Source organism: Telopea speciosissima, chromosome 7, assembly GCF_018873765.1.
Source record: "Telopea speciosissima isolate NSW1024214 ecotype Mountain lineage chromosome 7, Tspe_v1, whole genome shotgun sequence".
In the NCBI taxonomy this organism is placed as follows: Eukaryota; Viridiplantae; Streptophyta; class Magnoliopsida; order Proteales; family Proteaceae; genus Telopea; species Telopea speciosissima.
Window position 1 is genome coordinate 53887016 of NC_057922.1, and position 24639 is coordinate 53911654.

Consider the following 24639-nt stretch of genomic DNA (forward strand, 5'->3'; position numbering starts at 1 on the left):
TGGATGACTATTTTCTTGATTTAAATTGCAATACTACGTTGTAAGGGCTAAGAAATAGGAGTACTAACTACTAAGCTTCAAATCAAATGAAAAATATTCCTTTTTCTCCTCATGTATGATTGTTCATGTAAGTTCTTGTGCATTCAACATATATGAGTTACCACAGATTTCATCTTTTGTGGAAAAGAGCAGTTCATATATGATCTTCCTACTCGACTTGGAAAGTGTATCAAATCAGAAGCTTATGCAGATGCAGTCAAGTTTTTTACTGGAGCCATGCCAATTTTTAAGGTAAATATCCTTACTTGTCTTTTGCAAATCCTTCTTTCATTTCCCCTCCTCTATTTTCTTCTTTTACCATTTCTTGGTTGAGTTGAAATGCTGATACAAAAGTTCTGCGGCTCTTAAAACTCTACTTCACTAGGTATATGGAGACTCATCATTTCAGGATTGTAAGAGAGCATCTGAAGAAGCAATGGCCATAATTATAAAAAATCTTAAGGTACACTTTCTTTTGTTACCAGGTATAAGTTTATATTAATACTTGCCTGGAGTAAAATACTTCTCTGTTTAGTTGTTAGTTTGACAACTGCCTATGCCATACAACTATACAAGTTTCTTGAATCCTATGATTGTTGGACACTTCCTCATAAATATCTAATCTGTCCACATCTTTTGTGTTCGACATATGGATATGTGTCTAGATTAGTCATGGGACACAACCAGAGTTTCATAAATTGTTGGACACTTCCTCATAAATATCTAATCTGTCGACATATTTAGTGTTCGACACGTGGATATGTGGCTAGATTAGTCATGGGACACAACCAGCGTTTTTCATAAAAGCTGCTTAACAGATGCAATTTTTATACCATGCTTTAAAGTGATTGCCCATTGATACTTTTTTTTCTCCAGATTTTTCCTTTGACTTTATCCACTGACATGTACCCAAACTTTTTTATGGAAATTTAACTTGTTGAGGTGACGTTTTTTATGTAAATCTGACTCAATGAGATAGTCATCTCAACAAAGTCTCAACCTTACTACTTGGGTCAGTTCATAACCCTGTTTCACCACTCCACTATATCTAGGACCATATTTTCGTTTAATTATTAGAAGCATAGTTGTCATGGTGCCGAAGTGAACCTAGGTGGTGGCCAGGCTCCTAGGCAACTAAGGCGCACATATACCAAGGGGGTTTTAGATGTAAAATATGAATTTTCTTTCCTTTTAAGATGTAATTTTGAGGGTCTTATATGTAATGTGAATTTGTATTTCTTTTACTTGTATATATGATGGGGCAATGTATAAAATAAAAAAAATATTTTCTTTCAATTATACTTTAACAAATGAAACCCATTTGGTCTTCTTCTTCCTCATGCCGGCGGAAGAGTTGGTTGTAGCACAAGTTCCTGGTATGTACCTCCCTCCTTCCTCTGTTGCAGTGGCAACGGCTATTACATTTCTGGAAACAGATCCAACTGCTGGCTGCTGCTGCTACTCCCCGTTTTCTTCTTATTTTTCAATCTCTGGTTTTTTCTGCATTCCCTCTCTTTTCCTTACGGTTCCCCATTTCCTCTTTTCCTCATTTTTCTCTTTCTTTCCCCCTATTTTCTGTCTGGGCGTCTTGAACAATATAGCGACCAGTCGACTAAGTGGAACCTAGGTGGCGCTATGACAACTATGATGCACAGTCACAACTTTCTCATAATTTTGACCCAAGCCTATTTCCTCATCCTGTTCTTCTGGTACATTCAACAGTTCAACTTGCACCATATTACTCCTCACTGGTGGTGCAGTCATTGAAGTCCTTTGGACAGGACCCATCTCTGCTGACTTGCCCTCTTCTTGTCACTGCATTCATTGATTATTCTAAGATTTCTATCTCTCTAGCGTTGTTACTTACTCATCTGATATTTTACCTCAGCTTCTCTTATAATATGTTCATGTGTACCTGAGTTGGGGATATTGAGACGGACTAGTGGTAGAACTCAAAACTCTAGTTTCAGAAATGAATATATTCATGGGAAGTTATGGGCTATCACCCATGATCAAATCAGTTATCAGTACTTACAAAAGAGGAAAAAGAAAGAAAAGTACAGAGGGAAAAAAAAATGAAACACCCATTGATAAGGTAAAGCATATCTTATAGCTATTAAAATAAGACCTCATTATGCTATTAAGAGTTAACCCATCTCTCAACATTTAATGATTAGAACTTTTAACTTAAAACTGATGACATTTTTTTTCTTTTGGAGAATGGGAGGGTCGTAGCAAGCTCTGTTACACACTTAGACTAACACTTCTACTTACCCCAACACAATCCATGTCAACACTGTATTATGACACTTACAGTTATGTGTATGGGATCCACATCAGAATACTTAAATGAAAAATTACTTAGTTTCACATTTTTAACACTAAAAATCACTAAAATACCTTGTGGACATGGTAACAACGATGATGATGTCAATGACAATGGTAACTTAATTATCTCTCATTGTTTGATGTATCCAAGTAGCAGTAATTTCATCGCAGAATTCAGACACATTTGTAGCCGAGTCTGTTAAGAAGTGTCAGTGCCACGGGTATATTTGTACTTATATTTATAGTTATGTCCTTATGTGTAAATTAACCATAAATTATAGGCATTAATTGTGGACTCTGTCCTTGGTGTTATCTTTGTCTTCTCTTATCAATATATAGATATGAGTAAATTACTCAGACCTTCCCTGGACGTTATCCTAATTCCAATTATCTCCCTTGTATTTTTAACAATTACTCACCCTTTCCCTAATTCTCAATCACCTCCCTTGTAATTGTTGAAAATACAGGGGAGGTGATTGGAATTAGGGCAAAGTCCAGGGGAGGTCTTAGTAATTTACTCTCTCTCTCTCTCTCTCTCTCTCTCTATATATATATATATATATATATATATATATATATATCATTCCCTACCTTGGTTTGAGCATTCTGTTTTTCTCTCAATGGGGCTGTTTTCTCCACTTTCTCATCTTCTCTCTTCCTTCTTGAACAGTTACTGTTATCAAGTTCTAGTACTACTACATGATATCAGAGCATTGATTTCATTACCCGAGGTTCCTTCTTCAGTCTTCACCCTTGTTTTGAGTGTGGTTAGGGTTTTTCCCATCTCTTTTGTTGTGCAGCCACCTATGCTGTTTTTTTTGTCTAGTAGAACCCTAGGTTTTTTAACATGCACAACTAGGGTTTCATCATTACTATTACTGTGATTACTGGAGGAGTGATGGTCTGTGGTTTATGAAGGAAAAATTGTACTTGAAGATGCTATTCTCCTGCGCTAGGGTTTGTTGTTTTCTCTCATGCACATTATGGTTTGCTTGTCTACATTTGTTTTTGTACTGCTGGTTATCCTCCTCTGGTAAGTCAAGAATCTTATCGTGAATACATTTTTGCGGACTGATCATATACTTTTGGGGGACATCAGACTCCCTTTGTTCTTGCAAAACCCGAACTTTTTGGGAGATTTTCCAAGAAACCCTATCATTTTCCATGAAGCATTGCACCCTAAATTTTCAGTGAGATGGATCGGTCTAGACACATGTGTACCCAAATCTGGACCCATGTAACATGGGCAGCTAATTACAGCTTGGCTGAGGCGTAACCAGAAAGTAAAATGATCTAATATAAATACCATTTTTTCCTATTTAAACCGAGAGGCATCCTTTTCCATAACTAAAGCATGTTACTCAGAACTCAGAAGACTAAAGAAGCAAAAAGACATTATCAGATGTTCTCGCTGGATGTTAAAGCACTTTGAATAATGACTGCTGCTGCTTCTTTTCTTTTATCTTTGCACTACAGATATTTTGTCCTCTTCATGATTGCCTTGTTCCAGGATGAATTTGGTTAGGTGCTAAATTTACTCCTGTTATCCATGAGGAAACTAATTTAGCCAAATCAGATACATCCTTCTGGTTGATTTATCTTTTGGCAGGAAATGAATTGCAAGTTAGACACTTTTTATTTGTTCTTCTATTCCTTGTCCATTTATTTGGGAACTGAATTCTAACTTTTCTTTTCAGGAAAAGCTATTTTCAGATTCTGAACCTATAGAAGCAAGAGCGGAGGCTGTAGTTCTTCTTAAGCAGTTGGACTTCCCGGTTTGTACTAATCCTTTTCTTTCATGTTGTATGTTCAGCTTGTTTGAGTTGGTTGCTCGGTGTATGTGCTAGTCATGCTGTGAGATACCTCACCAAGTCACCAAGCAATGTGCTTATATAGAAGTAGATCATATCATCAATTTTGGACATAATACTCTGAATATATTAGAACGTGACATAATCCAGCTAATTTTTCAATTTTATTGAAACAGTAGACATATAGCCGACCCCATTTAGTTGGGATAAGGCTGAGTTGTTGTTGTTGTATTGAAACAATAGACATCATAGTTGTCACGGCATCTAGGCGACCTAGGAAGTTGGAGGGGGCCTGGACGCAATGCGACTCTAACTAGGCGACCATCGCGACCAAGGTGGCCCACCTAGGTGACCAAGCCAGTTAACTTTATAGACTGTATGGTTTCTTCTTATGTGTAACTGACTAACTGTAGGGTTTTCTTCACCCTCTTTTAGATTCCCCTCAATATGAGTATATTTCCTCAACTTTTTGATTTTGTAGTAATTCAGAATGGTGGTTTTTGTATGCCTGGTTTTGTTATTTGTTGACAGGTGGATAACTTAAAGGCAAAGCTACTGGAGAAGTTGGAACATTTTCTTGAAGATCTTCATCTTGAATCTAGGGAAGTGGAGATGGTTTCGTGGGATGCTGATGAATCTTCTCACCTAGGAAAGTTTTCAGATCCAATTCCATCCGTGCCTCTTGAGGCCAGCACAAAAAAGGTAGCATCTTTGTGCGTTCCCATCATTTTCCTTGTATCATGCAAGGAACTTACGTCTTATAAGAAAATCTTATGTATAGAGTGGTTTGTGTACATTTCTTACCTGCTTTACCTGGATGTTTATGTTTTCACTTCCGATCATCATCTACCATTTTTTGCTTTTCTTTTTCTTAAGTAGTAAATTTCATTAGAAGGAGAAAAGAGAATCATTTCTTAGAGGATTTTATTTTTAGCAAGTTCTATGAAGAGCATTACATTATAACTTTTTATGTTTTACTCTAATGGACTTCACTCTAAATGTTTGAGTGCAGTTTTTTTATAAAGAGAATCATTTCTTAGAGGATTTTTATATTTGGCAAGTAATCAATAGGCATTTGGGTGTGTCCATGTCATAAAGAACCACCACCAATCTCATTGGTCAAATTTCAACCCAAAATGAGCATACTAATTGGGACAAAAGTGCATCCAAAGTTTTAGAAAGATTACAGACATGCTGCTGACCTCTATTATGACATAATGAATGTTTTTGGCATTCTCATAATGTATATAACTTTCAAACATATTTTGACCCTTATCACAAACTTCTACTGGGCTGAAACTTGATAGGTGGGATGGGTTTAGCCTTCTAGGGCCCACCTATGCCCACTGTTTGTTGTCAGTGTCGCATGACAATTGGTGAATGTTGGAATATGTAATCCAGAATACCATGGGGGTATTCTGGTTTTTTTGGGGTAATTTTATTCTTCTTATATTATTAAGTTTATGTCGACTATGTGGGTTTTAGTCCCACATCGCCTAGTTTAGTCACTTTATAATTTCTCCTCTATTATAAATAGAGGGGCTTACCTATCAATTAAATAACTCAAGCATTACAATCAATTCTTCTTCCATCTTCACTTCTCTCTCAAGTTACTGGTTACAGGTCCTAGGTTTTCTACATGGTATCAAAGCTGTTGTAACCATTAATTGATTCTCTTCTGGTTTGCAGTTTTGAGAGTTGTTTCAAAGTTCTCCAATTTATGGAGAAACCCTAGTTCTTAGAAAGAAAAGAAGAACTAGGGTTTCCTGCCCGTTTAATCTTTATCGATTTTTTTAAAATCTTCCACTATCGTTTGTTGGTCTTTACTGGTTCAAGCTGAAGATTTATTCAGTGAATATTTCTGGAATCCTTTCTGCTATCGCTACTGCTATCGTTTCTGGTTTTCTGGAGTCGATTGGATTCCAGGTATGATGGCTTGATCTGGAGGTGTTTACAAATAGGATTTCGGCCTGTTTATCCCCTTGGTTTTCGCCGGATTTCCCTCCAGTTTTTGAAAGTGGGTTGGCATAAACCCTCTTCTCTCATACTATGTTTCTGCCATTGATCGAGTTTGGGGCAAAAGACCTCACTGCAAGTGGTGTGGAATTATTTTTCTCCTTATGCGATTCAGCAGATTTGTGATATTATTGCCCTGGTTTGCTGCTGTGCAATCGAACTCTGGTTTCTTGCTGTGCAATTTCCGTCTAGTTGCAGATCACCGCCTATTCTTCTTCTCGGTTGTGAGGAGGAGAGTTTGGAGTTTACAATGGGCTCTCGTTCTCTGCTGTTGGCTTTTGTGGTCTGGTGTTTGTTGAGTCCAGAGATTGAAGACAATACTTCCGCCTCTGATTCACGTTGGAGGTTAGAGATGGTGCTGCTAGTTCTTGATAGAAGTGCGGCTGGTTCTTGGTTCATCGATTTTCTGTTCTTGATGAGGTATTCTTGTTGAGATCATACACCATGGGGAGTTGCCGTTGCCGCTGCCGTTGGTTCCTCTTCTTCCCTGGTTTCCGCTGCCCAGCTTTCCCTGGATTCTTTGTCGTAAGGTTGAAGACAACCTTCATAAATTGGTTTCTTAAAACCTTTTTTTTGAGTTCCGATAATACCCTTCTATTTATCTCTTATTATCTTTAATCCATTTTTTACATTCCTTTCCTAGTTTACCCTTTCTACTAGGGAATTAAATTCTTTTCCAAATCTGTCCCCTTGCTTCATTATTTTCCAATAACCCCTTGAAAATTCTGGTTATTTACCAAATAGCCACTCTCCATAGCCATTTTACCAATTGCATCCCATTGCTTTTTGTTTACTAAAACCCCTTGCAAAATTTTGGTTATTTACGGAACTGCGATTACTTTTTAATACATTCCCCTATTTGATTACCCAATTGACCCTTGAAAATTCTGGTTTATTACCAGTTTGCCCTTTGGCTTGGATTGTATTTAAAAGTGGATTTCCACCAAATTACAGCCATGCCATCATTTTTACCAACACCGTTCCCTTCCAATAATTCTAATTCCCTTTATATCCCATACCTTTGGTATTTACCCATAACACCTTTGGAAACTTTTGGTAAATTACAATTTTGCCATTCCTTCCTTTTTAATTACCCATAGCACTTTTAGAAAATTTTGGAATATTATGTTTTTGCCCTATCTTTTACATTATCTCTGTTATGTTCACGTGTACTACACGTGAGGGGGGGATTATGTACAGTACACCTACAGACATTGTAAAACCAGAACTTGCAGGAACACTTGGTGCAAAGCATAGAAGATCAGAGTTTTCATCATTGCCAATGGGTATCTACTTTGTTATTGGGTTGAGTTTGCCGTAAGGGGGAGATTGAAGTGTTGAAGATATTTGGTTGCTGCCTATTTGAGGACTTTCGATTGGGTTGATGCAATTTTTTTTTTGCTGCATGATTCAGTTTGTTTTCGCTGCTTGCTGCTCTAGTTATTTCACTTCAAGATTCTATGTCACTATGGCAATCTGAGAGTCATCACTGGATAGCTATTGAAGATCGTTGAAAGTTGCCTTTTTTGGAAGACATTCTAGTCCCGGTGATGCAAAATGATCACCAAATAGGGCTTATTTCTTTAGAAATAGGCCTAAGGATGGGTTATATCCATGTTGGGCCTTTGTTCCCAAGGGTTTTTTATGTAATAGGCCACTTTAATGAGCCTAAACTAGGGGTACTTAGGTTGCATACGGGATTAGCCCAATACTTAGTTATTTTATGTTTTTAGATTGAACCAGTTTAGATTTGGTTGCATCCAAGTGGTTCAATGGGTCTAATTTAAGTGAAGTGTTCCTATTGGTTAATATGTTCTTTTATCCTATTGGCTAATATGGAATCTTCTTTTAATTAGTTGTTTTTAAGTTAGATTCTTTTATTTTAAGTTAGTAGGGGTAGTTAGGACATTTTAGTATTTTAAATTAGTAATTTGACTTTGATTAGATCCCTTCCACGATTTAAGTGAGGAGGAGATTAGATTGTATGAGGATTTGGCTTAGGCCTTTAATTATAAATAAAGGAATCGTGGGAGGCTCCCCCACAATAGATTTGAATTTAAAAAAAGAGATTTTCGTGGATCCTTGCTCTCCAAGAGTGTGTGCATCCTTGTGGGCTTATCAAGGTGGAAGGGTGGGTGGAATCCTGCGACTCCTTACGCCGTGACAGCTGGGAGGCTCTTTGTGAAGGTGGTTCTATCCTTCAATGCTAGATTTACTGCCGTGGATATCTGCTGTAAGTCTACCATTAATTTCTGTTTTATCCTTCTTTCCCCTTCCCCATTCGATCCTCTTTTTATTTCTATTTGTATTCCATAAACCCTAGCCAGTCTTAACTCTGCCCAGACCTGTTCCCTCATTAGATTACCATCAAAATCAGGCTACAGCCCCCTTCCTATGTGCCCTCCAATCGATTCAGCTTTGGATCCCATCCATCCATCACAAACCCTAAATTCTTCTTCCCCATTAAAACCCTAATTGGCCCAAATTTTGTCTAGACTGTCTCAGCCGACAGATTACCTTCATAATTGGATCGAACCTTCCCCCAAGTCCCCCTAACACTTGCCCTAAACCCCAGCCCCTGAATCCTACTGTTAACCCTAGTTCTAGTTGTTTTTCTTGATTACAAAACCCGAAACCCTAACCCTAATTTCTGCAGGAAATTAAAACTGATCCAAATTCAGATATTTTTATACCATAATGACCCTCTAAACCTGTAGATTAAAACCCTATAAACCCCATTCCCAAATTCCCATCCTAAACCCTAATTTTGCCCTAAAACAACCCCTAATCAGTCCTAAACAGCAGGCTTAACCAGAGCTTGATTCTACCTGGCTCCTAGTAGGATTATTTCTTATTCCTGGACTACATTATTTTGGTATCAGAGCCATGGCTGAACATGGCAATCCAGTGCTGCCACAACCACTCGACCCTATGGCAGCAATAGTAGAGATGTTTCGAAATTTCTTGCTGACGGAAGGCGTTGTTTGAAGACTTTAGAGCTACACAGAGGACTATCACTGCAAGGTTGCACCTGATTGAGCAACGACAGGTTACTCCTCATAGGGGCATCAACATTCCCCTAGATGAGGACAGATATCAGCTCTAGTCCCAAGTTCACCAACCTCATAGAAGGCATAGGGAAGACAGGGATAAGCACAAGGATTACAAAGAAGACATGTATAGAGAATACAAATTTACATTGCCAAAGGAAATTGAGAGAGAACAAATTGAAGATAAAGCTGAAGTGGCAATGAATTGTGATGAAAAGAAAGAGACAGCACCTATAGCTTCAAAGATGGACAGTCGACATGTAGAAGACCCTACTGAAGTGGTCAATGACGAAGAAATCAAAGAAGACAAAGTAGAAACAGCAGAAGATGAAGAGGTGGTTGAGAACACTCCACAGGAAGGCAATGACCTTCAAGATGCTGTTCTTGAAGAGGTGAAGCTTGTGTCTCATGCATTAGATGCGAAGGTTGCACGCTGAAGGCTCTATGGACGAAACATTGACGATTCTTGTTGCTTGTAAAGCGAACACATAGAGTTTGTTCGCCACCATGGTTTTTCAAGAGAAAGCTCCACGCCTTGGAGATTTTATCCCCAATGTTCCTGCTTCACCGGAATTCTGTTTGGGGATGGTCAAAACTGCTGGTCACCTGTTGATTCCCCCTCATCACTATAAAATTCGAGGACGAATTTTTTCAAGTTGGGGAGAATTGATGCAGAATGATCACCAAATAGGGCTTATTTCTTTAGAAATAGGCCTAGGGTTGGGTTATATCCATGTTGGGCCTTTGTTCCCAAGGGTTTTTTTATGTAATAGACCACTTTAATGAGCCTAAACTAGGGGTACTTAGGTTGCATACGGGATTAGCCCAATACTTAGTTATTTTTATGTTTTTAGAGGACGGCTGGGAGGCTCTTTGTGAAGGTGGTTCTATCCTTCAATGCTAGATTTACTGCCGTGGATATCTGCTGTAAGTCTACCTATTAATTTCTGTTTTATCCTTCTTTCCCCTTCCCCATTCGATCCTCTTTTTATTTCTATTTGTATTCCATAAACCCTAACCAGTCTTAACTCTGCCCAGACCTGTTCCGTCATTAGATTACCATCAAAATCAGGCTACAGCCCCCTTCCTATGTGCCCTCCACTCGATCCAGCTGTGGATCCCATCCATCCATCACAAACCCTAAATTCTTCTTCCCCATTAAAACCCTAATTGGCCCAAATTCTGTCTAGACTGTCTCAGCCGACAGATTACCTTCATAATTGGATCGAACCTTCCCCCAAGTCCCCCTAACACTCGACCTAAACCCCAGCCCCTGAATCCTACTGTTAACCCTAGTTCTAGTTGTTTTTCTTGATTACAAAACCCGAAACCCTAACCCTAATTTCTGCAGGAAATTAAAACTGATCCAAATTCAGATATTTTTATACCATAATGACCCTCTAAACCTGCAGATTAAAACCCTATAAACCCCATTCCCAAATTCCTATCCTAAACCCTAATTTTGCCCTAAAACAGCCCCTAATCAGCCCTAAACAGCAGGCTTAACTAGAGCTTGATTCTACCTGGCTCCTAGTAGGATTATTTCCTATTCTAAGACTACATTGCCCGGTTTGCTGATCAAGTCTGTCCAAGTTTTGAAGATCTATTTTTTCAAGTTCTTGAAGGTTTATTTGGGAGCTGCATTCATATGTCAAACTGGATTCTGCTGCACCTTAGTTTTTTCCCATTTTGTTCAAGTTGGGCATTAGTACCTTGTATGCGCTAACTTGAGGGGGAGTGTTAGCATTATTATGGGGTTCTTTTTTTATTTAGTTCAAGCTGGATTTTCCTTCTTCTCTTATTTGTATAATTCAGCTTGAGGGGAAGTGTTGGAATATGTAATCCAGAATACCATGGGGGTATTTTGGTCTTTTTGGGGTAATTTTATTCTTCTTATATTATTAAGTTTATGTCGGCTATGTGGGTTTTAGTCCCACATTGCCTAGTTTAGTCACTTTGTAATTTATCCTCTATTATAAATAGAGGGGCTTACCTATCTATTAAATAACTCAAGCATTACAATCAATTCTTCTTCCATCTTCTCTTCTCTCTCAAGTTACTGGTTACAGGTCCTAGGTTTTCTACAGTGAGCTTTATGGGCCTATGGGGTTTATCAACCTTGGTAAATGTAACCTTAACCCCTTGTTTTTTCCTTCCATGTGAAAGCACAAATATAGACCGTTACATACATTGTCTTAGAGAAACCTGATTATTCCAGTCATGACTTACATTTTCCTAAATTTATTTTAAGTAGGAAAGCTTTGACACTTATTGATTAAGATTAAGGTAATTATTATGGGAATAAACCTCTAATTAGCCTAGGCTAGGATTGTATTTTATTGCATGGGGGCAGGGCTACTCACACAAGTGCAGGATGATTCTTTAGGTGAATGGCCTGGGATGGGTTTGGTTGTATGTGGGCAGTGTTTGGAAAGCTAAGCACATGTCAAAAATGGTGATTATATCATAAATCACAATTTTAGTTGACTTGTCCCGCAGATAAGATCTGTAGTGTTATAATTTATGACACTGCCAGGGGTGGTATGCCAAGTGCAAACCTATAAGCCACCTCTCAATCAATAGACCTTCTTTGGACATGAATAGTTCTATTTTATGCTTTTTTGATACATTGGCCCACAAAGAGCATTAAGCTGGACCAGTGTCTACTGCTGATTCCGCAAAATGATGCGGTTGATATCCTCCTTATTTCCTTGACATTGATCGCTATCCATCTAGCTATCTTTAGCCCTAAGGATTTAGGAACGATTGTTGACCTATAAGCGTCATCATATAGTCCACGTAAGCAGGACTTGGGTACAGGGAGAAATAAAAAAGGTGTTGTCTATACTCTATAACAAAGGCAGCCTTGGAATGGAGACTTTGGAAACTAATCCTTCGCCTGCAATGGACTATTGGAGAGAAGTTGTTTGCATTACTTGTTTTCTATTCTCTGGAAAATGGCCGATTAATCAGATTCAGGAACATAATTCATTCATTAATTTTCTGTACTTAGGTTTCCATTCAAGAGTTTGCAGAAGCTCTCCATGCTTATCGAGTAATATTTCCTAATTCAGAGGAGCGGTTAATTGAACTTGTACGAAACTTGTTTACCAGGTAAAAATCTGTCTTTCCACACTTCCACCAAAACTATTTATAATGTAAGTCGACGATTCACCCCTTCATCTTGATATTTTCATAAATTCTAATTGATTGTTCTTTTTGAAGGAATTTTGAAACCATTCAGCAGCATATAAAGAAAAAGATTTCTTTGGCATATCTTCTGGGAATGCTACGTAAGTTCTTTATTTCAATATGTCTCCTTGATGGTTAAAACTCCCTATTTTGGTATTGTGAAGGCTATCATAGCGCTCTTTTCTTTTTCTACCATAATTTTAGACATTCGTATACATGGCCTGGTCATATGTTTGAAATTTTGGCAGCATATGTCAAAATGGAATGGCATGCAAATTGAAGGGTCTTCAATGTTTCAGTTTTTTCACTGAAATAGACAATATTTCAGTGCCATTTTGGCCATTTCGGTGGTATATTTTAACCATTTCGGCCAGGGTTGAAATTCCAATTGAAATCGAAATCTCGGGCCTTGGGCCTAATCTAGCACCAGCAAATATGATAGTGAAAAAAGGTTGAGCTATACAGTCAACTGTTTAAGTTAGGTGATAACATCTTTACTGTCAGAACTAAAATCCTTCCACTTTCTATCTCCCTCTGTAACCTCCTCTATAAATTCACTGCCAAAGTCCTTGCCAACCGTCTTCAGCTAGTGGTCCCCTCTTTAATCAGCCCTAAACAATCGGCCTTCATCTCTGGGAGAAACATCGCTGATAACATCCTCCTTTGCTCGGATATTGTTAGAGGCTTCGATTGCAAATCCCATTCTCCTGCTGCTTTCATGAAAATCGATATTCATAAAGCCTTTGATTCCATCCGTTGGGACTTTATTTGTGATGTCTTATCTCTGATGTCCTTTCCCCCTGCGGCCCTACCTTTGTTCGCTGGATCCACTCTTGTATCTCCTCCCCTTGCTTCTCAGCAATCATCAACGGCTCCCCGGCGAGGTTCTTCCCCTCCAAAGTGGGAATCCGTCAAGGATGCCCTCTTTCCCCATTTCTCTTCTCCCTTGCTCTCGAGGTCCTCTCTAGGAGCATCCAATCCAAAACAGACCAGCTCATTTCCTCCATTCCTAAATGCAAGGCTCTTAATCTTTCTCATCTTGCCTTTGTAGATGACCTCATGATCTTTTCTAAGGCTGACCGTTCCTCCATTCCTTCCATTGTGTCCTCTCTTAATCTCTTTGAAAGCCTCTCCTAGTCTTAGGATCAATCGCTTGAAGTCCCACATATTCCTCTCAGGAGTTTCAGATTCTGATAAGGAGCATCTCCTCCGCCTCATGGGGTTTTCCCTTGGTTCCCTTCCAGTCAAATACATTGGCCTTCCTCTTATTCCTGCCAGGTTGATTGGTCATCACTGTAAACCTATGCTTGACCTTATCCGTAAACGGCTCCAACTCTGGAAGGGTAGACTCCTCTCCTTTGCTGGTAGGGTTGAGCGTATTAGATCCATTCTCCAATCCTCCTACATCTTTTGGTGCGGTATCTATGGTCTCCCCAAAACCACAATCAAGGCAATGGAATCACTCTTTTGTGCCTTCCTTTGGAAAGGCAAAGAATGCTCCAAATTCATCCACCTTATTAGCTGGGCTTCTATTTGTCTTCCCAAACCAGAAGGAGGTCTCGGTATCCGTAGGATCTGCGATTCCAACTCTGCGGGTATCCTCAAGCTTATATGGAAAATATCCTCTAAACATGACTCCATCTGGGTCAATTGGGTCTAATCCTACCTCCTCAAAAAAGACTCCATTTGGTCGGCCCCCATCCCTGTAGACACCTCTTGGGTTTAGCGTAAAATTCTTCTCCTTCGTCCTTTAGCCCTCAGAGCAATCTCCTTCAAGATCGCCAATGGCTCATCCATCTCCCTCTGGCTTGATCCCTGGCATTCCTCTGGTGTCCTCTTCAATCATCTAGGAACCCGCACTGTCTACTCCTTTGGCATCCCCAAGCATTCCCCTCTGTCTTCTATTATTTCCAATGGCCAGTGGTCTCCCCCTTTCCCTTATGCTTCCCCTAGGTTTGGACTTCTCTCCCCCCCCCCCCTTCCCCCTTTCCCATGTGCTTCCCCCAGGTTTAGACCTCTCTCCCCCCCTCCTCTCTTTTGGACAAGATCATTTGGTCCCCCTCTCCCAATGGCCTCTTTAGCTGCAGCTCCGCTAGGGACTTTGTTAGGACCCGTGCTCCCTCTATCCTTTGGCATGAACTTGTTTGGTTCAAAGGTCACATCCCCCGCTACAACTTCAATGTTTGGAGAGCCCTAAACAATTGCCTCCCTACCCAAGCCTTTCTCCTTCACCGTCATATCCTTGTCCCCCCTGCTTGTATCCTTTGCTGGAATGGTATTGAGGACGTCAACCATCTATTTTTTTCTTGCCCTTTTCCTCCTCCATCTGGAAAAAAACCCTCCTTTCCATCTAGCCCTCCTTTCCATCTAGCCCCATAGTAGTAAAACTGTAAAGTCCTTTACCCTTCGCCGGGAGTGGCTTTGGTTGGATATGACATTTTCAGGCAATTCTATTTGTGACTCAGCAGGTAAACTAGTGCGAAGGGCGGTTATCTCTCATATTTGGATGGAGAGAAATCTTAGAAGATGGACCACCAACTCCCGTTCTTTCGACAAGATTTGGAAAGCCATCTTCTTTGATGTCAGTTCCAAGCTTCACTTGCTTCACCATGGCTCTCTTTTGGACTCTCCTAGGAAAAGGCACATTGCTACTTTCTGGAGTTTTGATGTTTCGTTTCAGTCTCCTAGCCAGCCCCATTAGGGTTTGTAGGGCTGGAGTCTTTGTATAACATTCCCCTTCCCCATTTTCCCTGTGTATTCTCCCCCCCCCCTCTTTTCCCTTGTTTTGGTAATATATTTTTTATTCACCAAAAAAAAACAGAACTTTTTTATTGCCCTGGTCCAGTCAAATGGAACACTCCCACATCCAAATGTTCAGGTTAGATTTCTCTCTATATCCTGAAAGATCCTTTTGTTCCTTTCCTCGTAGACACTAGCAAGCAGAAATTGGAAGGATATCCCATTGTATATTTCCTCATGGCCACATGTCAGACATTTCCCGTTTGCACAAATCTGTGTTCCTCTTCCTTGCATTCAGCTGAAATTGCTATTTATCATCTTTTCTTTCCTTTCCTCTCACCATGAGTGCTTCATGTGCAGTACTCGAATCCAATTCAATAAAGTGATTTGAAATTCAGAAGTGCAACACAGTGACTGCTGAGACAATGGACCCTGGAAACCTAAGCTCACCTTGTATTGGTTTGGAACCATTGAAAATAAATAAGCAAGCAGATTTATATCATCATATATGGCTTGGCTATAAATAGATACTGATTTGGACAAAAGTATCTGATGAATATAATGTGATGCACCTGGTCGCACTTGGTTTTTGTGAAATTTCAGTGCACCAAAGAATTCTTTAAAGGCTTACATATAGCCTGCAAGAAAATTTTTGCTATGACAATAGAACACTGGCTTAATTCCTGAAAGTTGCTTCATGACTTCACCTAGGTTGTGTTAATAGCCATTAACTATGCCCTTTGCCTCACTAAGTTTGGACTCCTACTCTGAAAAGTGTACTGGATATGTGACAGAGATAATGCATTGTCAACTGATACTTGTTTCTTATTTTCCTTCTTTTTTGATAGTATTTGTTGTTTGATACTTTTCTAAGAGAAGTTTGTAGACATCACAGATTTGAAGAATTGAGCTGTCAAAACATGGGACTGTCCTAGTTGATTGCTATTATTCTTAGAAAGCTACCATATAGCAGGACACGTTACACAAGAAAGACTCTATGTTAACAAGCACTTGCATCCTCGAGAGAACTGATTGGATGTAGAACTCATATATGCAGGTCCTATTAGTTCAATTTCATAGAAGAGGGTAGGAACATTACTGTCCTATTCATGTGTGTAAAATGTTTATGGGTCCACAGTTTTAGCTCTTTCTGCTTACAATAGTCTTAAATTTAACACCTGATCACACAATGGTCCATGTGAAGTATACTTGGTGAAGTTTTCTTCTGACTATAGTTACAAACAATTTTCAAGTTTGCTTTTCTTTCTGAAGCCTGTCATTTTACTTTCTGTCCCTCTAGCTTTTCTGAGCCCTCTCTTACCCGAAGAATTTAAATGCTTCCAATCTGAGTTTAATTTCGTAGAATCTTAACATAAAGGTGCTTACTGTACAGGAGTTGTTTGGACGGACGTGACAATTATGGATGAAGTATTGCCAGAGGCTGCTCTCCCCGATTTTTCCTCCCAGGTCTTCTTATCTTCCCTTATAAGAAAAAATATTCTACTCAGTCTTTTTCTTTTTTATTCCATCCATAAATGACGGTTTTTGAGATTCAACACATCAATACCAAATGTCGAATTTTGCAATGTTGAACTAATGAACTTCATCTGGTTTCAGGCTGTGCGTGGTGCTATCAAGCAATACATTACCAGCACGTTTTCTTATCTCCTACATGATGTATCAGGTGATTTTTTTTAGATATGGTTTCAAAGCATGCATATTGTTTTGATGCAGAGGTTTGTCAATAGAGCTACCATAAAGGAAAGAGAACACAGTAATATACAGTCTGAACCACTTGAGCGTCTAAGAATGATTTTTTATTCAGCTAATGATGCATACTAATTTCTTAACATATGAAATATGAGCAATGTATATTTTGTCATCCATCAAAGTTAGTTTGCTTGAGATCCATGTATTCTTTGAATAAACTCACTAGTCTGATGTAGAATTCTGTTTAAATTTGCAGAAGCCCTTACAAGAGTCCAAACTAGGCCAAATGAAGGGTTAAAAGAAGCATGTTCTCTGCAGGTCGCCTTGGAGGCCAGCAAAAAAGCAGTGATTCAAGGCAGCATGGATGTATTACTGGTAAAACGATTAAAAAAATTTCATCTGAACTTCTTAATTCCCTCAAAGCTTGATGGTTGCTGGAGTCCTTTCCACCTTTATTTCCCTTATCTGGGAATTGAGATGATAACAAGATAACCCATCAGTTTCAACTAATACTCATGTCAAGCAGAAAAAATATTTAAGGGAAATTTATGTCTACCACCCGTGTTTTCAAACAATTACGTCTACCACCCCGGGGATTTAAAACATTACATCCGTACCCTTGAGTACTATGTTAGTTTTGGAAGGAAATGACAGTTTTGCCCTTTCTTATATATAAATAAACCCACCCCACCCCAACCTTGTTACGATGACTTTCCATTATTGCGATGGCGACCACCTTTTGCTCCTGTGGTGTTGCATGCATCTCCAAGGACTTCCTCTCTTCTCCTCTCCATCTTTGTTCCGTCCATCCCCTCCTTATAAATACAGTGATTGTTGGAGATCAACTCCAACTCTGGACCTCACTCTCGATATTCAGTTCAAAAATCATCCAAACCCAAATCCAGAAACCACAACAACAACAACCAGAGCATACAACAGAAGGTTTCAACCAGGTAATCGACGATGAAAGGATTTGAATCTGAGGGGTTGGTGGTGGGAGAAGCAACTGAAGAGAAACAAGAAATGACAAATTTGTAATTATGGAAGGTATGCAGAAAAAATTAGAACGCAAGAGGTTGGAGACCAAAAGGATAGTTCGTATATGAAATCCAATTTCAGATACTCTATCAAATTCTAATGCTAATCGTTGATTCAAAAGCCAAAAAGCTAACCCTAAACCTGAACCAACCATTTCAGGGACTGTGGCGTGATAAATCAAACCTTTCAGTATTTGATTGTAAGTAAACTTTTGAGGAAAAAATCTGAATACATAATGGATTAAATCAAGACGGGTAAACCTTTCCCGTTTGTAGCAAAAGCATGTGCGAAGCTCTTGAATCCCAACTACACCGAAATAATTCATACCCATTTTGTGAAATCCTCCTTTTGGTCTGATATATTCGTCCAAAGTCCAAACAGCCATGGTAAATATGTGGGCACTGTTATGTAGAGATTGTTCTTTACCATCTCTCCTTCGATCTCCTCTGCAACACACCATAGACACACACACAAAGAAGCTCTCTGTGTTCGGCAATGGGGATGACGATGGCGAGCTCTATGTTCGGCAATGGGGATGGTGATGGTGAGCTCCGTGTTCGGCTTTCCCTTTTGAAATGATGGTGTTTCAAACAAATAGGGGTAAATATGTAAAAGCACTTTCATTAAGGGTATTATGGGTATTTAGTTAATATTTGGGCGATGACATCATCACTAACTGTTCTCATCTAACGGTTGGGGTACGTTTGTAAGAATCTTTCAAAATACAGGGGAGGTTTATGAAATAGATGAAATCCCAGGGGTGGTAGACGTAAATTTCCCCATATTTAAACATTTCTGAGTGTTTGTTTGATTTTCCATGTTGTGCTTGAATGTGTTTTCAATTTTTTATATGACATGCTTTCAGAATAAACTGCTTTTTTGATATCATCTATTTCATTGCATCTGAAGAGAAATTGACAACTTGTTACGGAAAATGCAACTAATCTGTCGAAAACAACTACAATGTATGGATTACACAAATTTTGAATGCATAGCTTTAACAGGGTAAGTGGAGCAGTGTCCATAGTAATGCAACATCTTTATTGGTGTGACTTGTCTATTTCACCAAAATTAAAGAGCCTGTATTTGGCAAATGACTGGATATAGTGTACTTCACGAGTAGAAAACGGATCTTTCAATGATCTGGGAGTGAGCATGAATCTTTAAAAAAGCATTCTAGCTCTTGACATGGTGATGTGTGTACTGTGTAGAAGGGATCCCAGGTTACCATGTCCCTTCTATTCCTCTAAAATATGTTTGCAGGTTGAGAGCTATGACCTTATCCACGAGAGAAGACGAATGGTACCTTGACAATGCTGTCAAGTCTTGCATTTGATACTGGAGAGTTTAATGTCAGTGCTACTACAATGTGCCAGGTGTGGACATTGGGCAAAGATACAACAATTTGGCAACATCCTGCAGAAAATTATTGTTATCTGTGGTTGCTTACTTTTCTCTGAGATTTACAAGTTGACTTATCGTTTTATTATGCCAATCCAGAAGGCCAACAGAAGTCCTCATGTGAAAATATTGATTGAAACTAGTATTGCCAGCTATTACCATTAGGGTTGCATAACCCTCAGTTTTGAACAATGTTTGCCATTATTTCTTCCTGTCATTCCCCGTTAGACCATAGTTGTCAAGGCGTTGCCTAGGGCGCCGCCTATGCGTCCAGGCGCCTTTTTGGGTCCAAGGCCACAAGATGCATTGTTTGATGCAACAAAGGTGACCGCCTTAGACGCCTTATATCAGTTTTTTAACATCAAGAGCTTACATTGATTAATTTTTATTGTTTTATTTTTTATGAAGATGCTTATACTTTGATTATTATATGTTGGTTTTCTTATATTGGGTCATTACTAGCATAATTATATCATATTGCATTGATATAGCTTCTATGTTGCATATAAGCTTAATGACATAAAACTACCTTGCTATATAACATATACTACATGCTAAGGGCGCCCAGTCACCCCTCCAATGTCTAGGTCGCCTAGTCACCTTGACAACTGCTTTAAACACACACACCCACATATGAGAGGAAAGGAGAAATTTACTAATTTAATAATGGTTAACATCTGTCATTAGTGTTAAAAGTTAGTTATGCATATTCTCTCATTGCTTTGTCATTTTTCTTTGCTTTATTTTGTTCTTTTTTGTACATTTCAGGATTTTCGCCGACTTCTTGATGATAACCTAGGGATGTTAGTGAAGTTAAGAGATTTAATTATTGATTGGGTGCAAGAAGGGTTCCAAAAGTTCTTCAGGGCACTTGATGTTCACTTCCTTTCCCTGTCGGGAAGAAATAATTCAACCAGTCAAGAACAAGGTTCAGTAGATGGAATACAGGGGGACAAGGTGCTTGCAGGACTTGTTCTTGTTCTTGCCCAACTTTCTGTTTTCATAGAACAACGTGCTATACCTCGAATTACAGAGGTAAGTATCCACCAGTTAGTTGCATATATTGATCTTCTTTATGACTTCACGTGACATTTTTTAGATCTGGACCACAAGACCCTTTTTCTCCATATTCACAAGGACATGATATATAATTTTCAACGTTTACTATTCAGGAAATAGCTGCATCATTTTCTGGCGGTGGTGTGAGAGGCTATGAGTATGGACCAGCATTTGTTCCTGGGGAAATCTGCCGAATATTTCGGTCAGCTGGTGAAAAGTTTCTGCATCTTGTATGAGTGAAAACTTCTCTAAATTCATTATTTGTCTTTTAGATTGCCTGAACTGATGCATTGAGTATCTAAAGATGACACTTCGTAAAAATTTCTTTTTAACAACTTAAGCTAACAACAGAGGCATTACCACTGTTGTGAAGAAAATCCTTTGTGCAGTCATCTAGGAAATTTGAATATATATCGGTTTTTTATGGGGGGTATATAAAAATATCATTTCTAATCTCATTGACTGAAGGATTTACTGTTTATGCATCTGTGTTGCATTTTACACATTATTACAGATACTCTTTAAATGAGAAAGGGAGGTAAAACCGAAGTATTTGGGAGGCACGTCCCTAACGGGCTCTGTAATGTTTACTTCAAGTGGTATAGGAGAAAACAGTATTGATGTGGGAAGGGATCTTTGAGAATACTTAAGAACATGAAGAAGATGCCAATTTCTAGTTTGTCTTCCTTGAATAATCAAAAGCCTTTTTTTTTTACCAAAAGAAAAAAAAAAAAAAGAATCAAACATCTCTTACTGGACGCTTTATACGTCAACTGAATTTATGCAACTTATAGGACCTAAAAAACTTGTTTTTACTGTTTCCAATAATCCAATAGAAACCTGGAATATAAGACAAACTGTAATATTATTTATTATTGGAGTTGATCAAGGTAGCGAAAAGGCATTCCTAAAACATTTTTTAAATGTTGCATATGGAACACTATAAAAACATTCCTCACAGAGTCTCGAACGTATCTTTGATACATTACCTATGAAACAAGGGAAATGGATGACCCAGCCAGAAGCTAATTTTGTTGGATTTAGCGAGGACATGAGCAACCTAAATGAAGATACTGATTTTCTGCATGGTCCACATGACACTTATCATGAACTGGTAAAAGCACAGTTCATTTGGACAATAATAACAAACCTCTTGGAGAAGCCATCTGCTAGGGTGTACATGCCATGTGGACAAACCAAATCTCCTGTTCTCAAAAAAGTCCATCTTACCATGTGTGCTGGTTCCATGGAGGAAAGAAGTATCACAACTTGAGATGGGAAGGTGGTAGTTTTCTCAGAGAGCTGATGTTAGCCTAATAGTGAACTCTAAGTTTCTGTATAGAAAATAGTAGTTTCCAATATGTAAGAAGTGTAATGTATACTACAGTCTAGTGTTTTTTTTTTGTCCCACCAGTTCACTGTTTCCTTGCAGAATCAGGAAATGATTATTTATTGTTAAGAAATGATTAATCAGAAAATGTGATGAGAAATACTGCTGCAATTACTGTCTCAAAAATATTTGGATTTTATGAATATTTTCCAGGTACGTAATCTTATATATACTTTTCTTTCCAGTACATAAATATGAGAACCCAAAAAATATCTGTTCTTCTGAGGAAAAGGTTTATGACACCAAACTGGATCAAGGTCAGTGCTGTTTGTAATTTTTATCTCGTTGAATTTTGAGAGGGAGCAGTCTGATATCATCTTATTGAACTTATTAATAATTAAACAGCACAAGGAGCCAAGAGAAGTGCATATGTTCGTTGATCTATTTCTTCAAGAGGTATGTTCATATTCTATGTTTGTAAGATTTTTAATCTCCATTTGTGAAATTTAAGATTTTGATGAGGGGAGCAAGGTTCCAACTGCAAGCCAGGTGGAAGGCATTCTCCCTGTGGAACTCTTTTATGCCAGGTGGCAGTGTCTGCCTGTCTGGTTGGCCCCAAAATTTGAAGAAGTGTGTCCATCGTATTATCTAACTGTGGGTCGATTTGTACCCCAATCCGACAATGCCACACATCAGGAGAATGCTTTGAAATTGTTAGGGAAATGCAACTTTTGTTTGATAAATAAGGACCATTGGAAAAACATGGGAAAGGTCCTATTGATTTGACATGTGCTTTATCCAAAGGATTTTGTATCTATCCAATGGCTGGAATAACCAATTGACCTGTCAATGTGGCAATAAGTGGGAGTAGGCAGAACACTATTCCCTTCAAAAGTCAGATTTTAAGTTTTAACACATTCTTTGTATCTATCCAATGGCTGGAATAACCAATTGATCTGTCAATGTGGCAATAAGTGGGCCATGCAACAAGAACCCCTAAGATTCAAAGTGGGCAGAACACTTTTCCCTTCAAAAGGAAGATTTTAAGTTTTAACACATTCTTTGTTCTTCAAGTTTTCTTTTCATTTTTGGTAACCACCTTGTAAAGATAAAAGACACCAGTTTATTGATGACATACATTAAAAGGGCTTATTCTTAGCTTCTTTGTACCTCTTTTCGGTCTTAGTTGGAAGCAATAGGCTCCGAAGTACAGCAAATTTTACCTCAAGGTATCAGCCGCAAACATCGACGAACTGACAGCAATGGTAGCACTACTTCCTCCCGCAGCAACCCAATGCGTGAAGATAAAATGAGCCGTTCAAATACACAACGTGCCCGGAGCCAGCTTCTCGAAACACATCTAGCAAAGCTGTTCAAGCAAAAAATGGAAATTTTCACAAAAGTTGAATATACACAGGTATTACTTCGACAGTGAAGAGATTAATCAGATTCATATAGAGATTAACTGACTTTTCTTGTAAACTTCTAGGAGTCCATTATATCTACGACAGTGAAACTATGCCTTAAGAGCTTGCAAGAATTTGTCCGGCTCCAGACTTTCAATCGGAGTGGATTCCAGCAAATACAATTAGATATTCAGTTCCTGAGGTCCCCTTTGAAAGAAATTGTTGAAGATGAAGCTGCCATCGATTTCCTCTTGGATGAGGTAAAAAAGAAGATTGTTTTACCATGCATCAGAATTTTCATCGTAAATAGAGGTGGACATTGGGCGGTGGGTTGGGCAGGCTGAGGGGGTGTGGCTGCCCGACCCTGGCCCATCCCCAACAATATAGTTTTGGGTTTCCTTGTGGTTTAACCAGGTCCAATGTGGGGCCTGAAAAGTCAAGCCCTACCTCTTGCTTTCTTCAGGTTGAGCAGAGGTTTGGCTTGGTTCAGTCTGGTTAGGCCCACCCGGTGCTTTCCCTGATGGTAAAAACTAGGTACCTATAGGGTAAAAGTGGAAATCAGTGGCTACTTAGTCGATATAGTGTTTGTATTAGTTGTTGGTACAACATGTAGTGGGCCTGCCTAAGAGTCTTATTTTTAGAACCAAGGACGTTATCAGATTGTCCTGGTCATGGACTATATTTTTTCTTGTAAACTCAAGTTCAGTTTGGAGCAAGAGATCTACTGGACCATTTGCTTGTGCTCCCAACTTCCTGCATATACACTGTATACTAGTATGGTCTTGACGGATTGTACTTCTTTATTTACAACCAATGTAATGAAGTCCACACCCCTATTCTGTCATTCTCAAGAAATGAAGTTCCTTCTTGTATTTCATTTCAATCATCAGGTTTGTTTTGTTGCACAGGTGGTGGTTGCAGCTGCCGAGAGGTGTCTAGACCCAATTCACCTTGAACCCACCATATTGGACAAATTAATACAGGCAAAGTTGGCTAGAAGCAGGGAGCAGAACACAAGTTCATGAATTATCAAAAGTAAAACTGGTACTGCAGTGTTTGTTTATAATTGATTACGAACCTCTCCTAGTTCTTTTCTTTTATGATCTTGATCTGACTGATGAGCTAAATTCTGTAGTATCCAGCACCGTACTTAACCGGAATTGGTCACAGTTTTGTACATTGTTATTACATTCAATGACATTGTGGTTATTTCGTAAGTTTTCACGGTTACTGGTGTCAGGTTCTCCGTTAGCCAGTATCATGTATTAAAAACTCTAGGTTCTCAAATCGGGCTAAGACCCAACAATAAAACCTTTTTGTGTAGAAAATTTTTATTGTTTTTTGTTAAAAGTTTAGGACAAAATGTTATGTCATTTAAGATGTCATTGGGTATGGTAGATGTGAAGGTAATGTTTTCTGCACCAACACAAATATTACTGTGGCTTTGTTTATTTCAACATAAATATTTTCTTGGAAATTAATTATTATTTATAATTTTTCATATTTTTCTTCCATTTGGC

The 24639-nt window shown here is 38.7% G+C and overlaps 1 protein-coding gene across 1 annotated transcript in view; it reads left to right on the forward strand.

Annotated features, from left to right (window-relative positions):
* LOC122668994 (vacuolar protein sorting-associated protein 51 homolog) overlaps window positions 1-24331 on the forward strand; it is a 47872-nt gene extending 23541 nt beyond the window's left edge. The window contains exons 5-20 of the mRNA XM_043865601.1: window positions 193-291; window positions 425-502; window positions 4065-4142; window positions 4710-4880; window positions 12258-12358; window positions 12470-12537; window positions 16569-16642; window positions 16793-16859; window positions 17142-17260; window positions 20093-20359; window positions 20497-20613; window positions 21959-22030; window positions 22119-22169; window positions 22900-23130; window positions 23203-23379; window positions 24028-24331. Of these exons, the coding sequence (XP_043721536.1) occupies window positions 193-291; window positions 425-502; window positions 4065-4142; window positions 4710-4880; window positions 12258-12358; window positions 12470-12537; window positions 16569-16642; window positions 16793-16859; window positions 17142-17260; window positions 20093-20359; window positions 20497-20613; window positions 21959-22030; window positions 22119-22169; window positions 22900-23130; window positions 23203-23379; window positions 24028-24144 (1887 nt within the window). The 3' untranslated portion in view covers window positions 24145-24331. The remainder of the gene's footprint in view (window positions 1-192; window positions 292-424; window positions 503-4064; window positions 4143-4709; window positions 4881-12257; window positions 12359-12469; window positions 12538-16568; window positions 16643-16792; window positions 16860-17141; window positions 17261-20092; window positions 20360-20496; window positions 20614-21958; window positions 22031-22118; window positions 22170-22899; window positions 23131-23202; window positions 23380-24027) is intronic.
* Window positions 24332-24639: the final 308 nt, after the last annotated feature.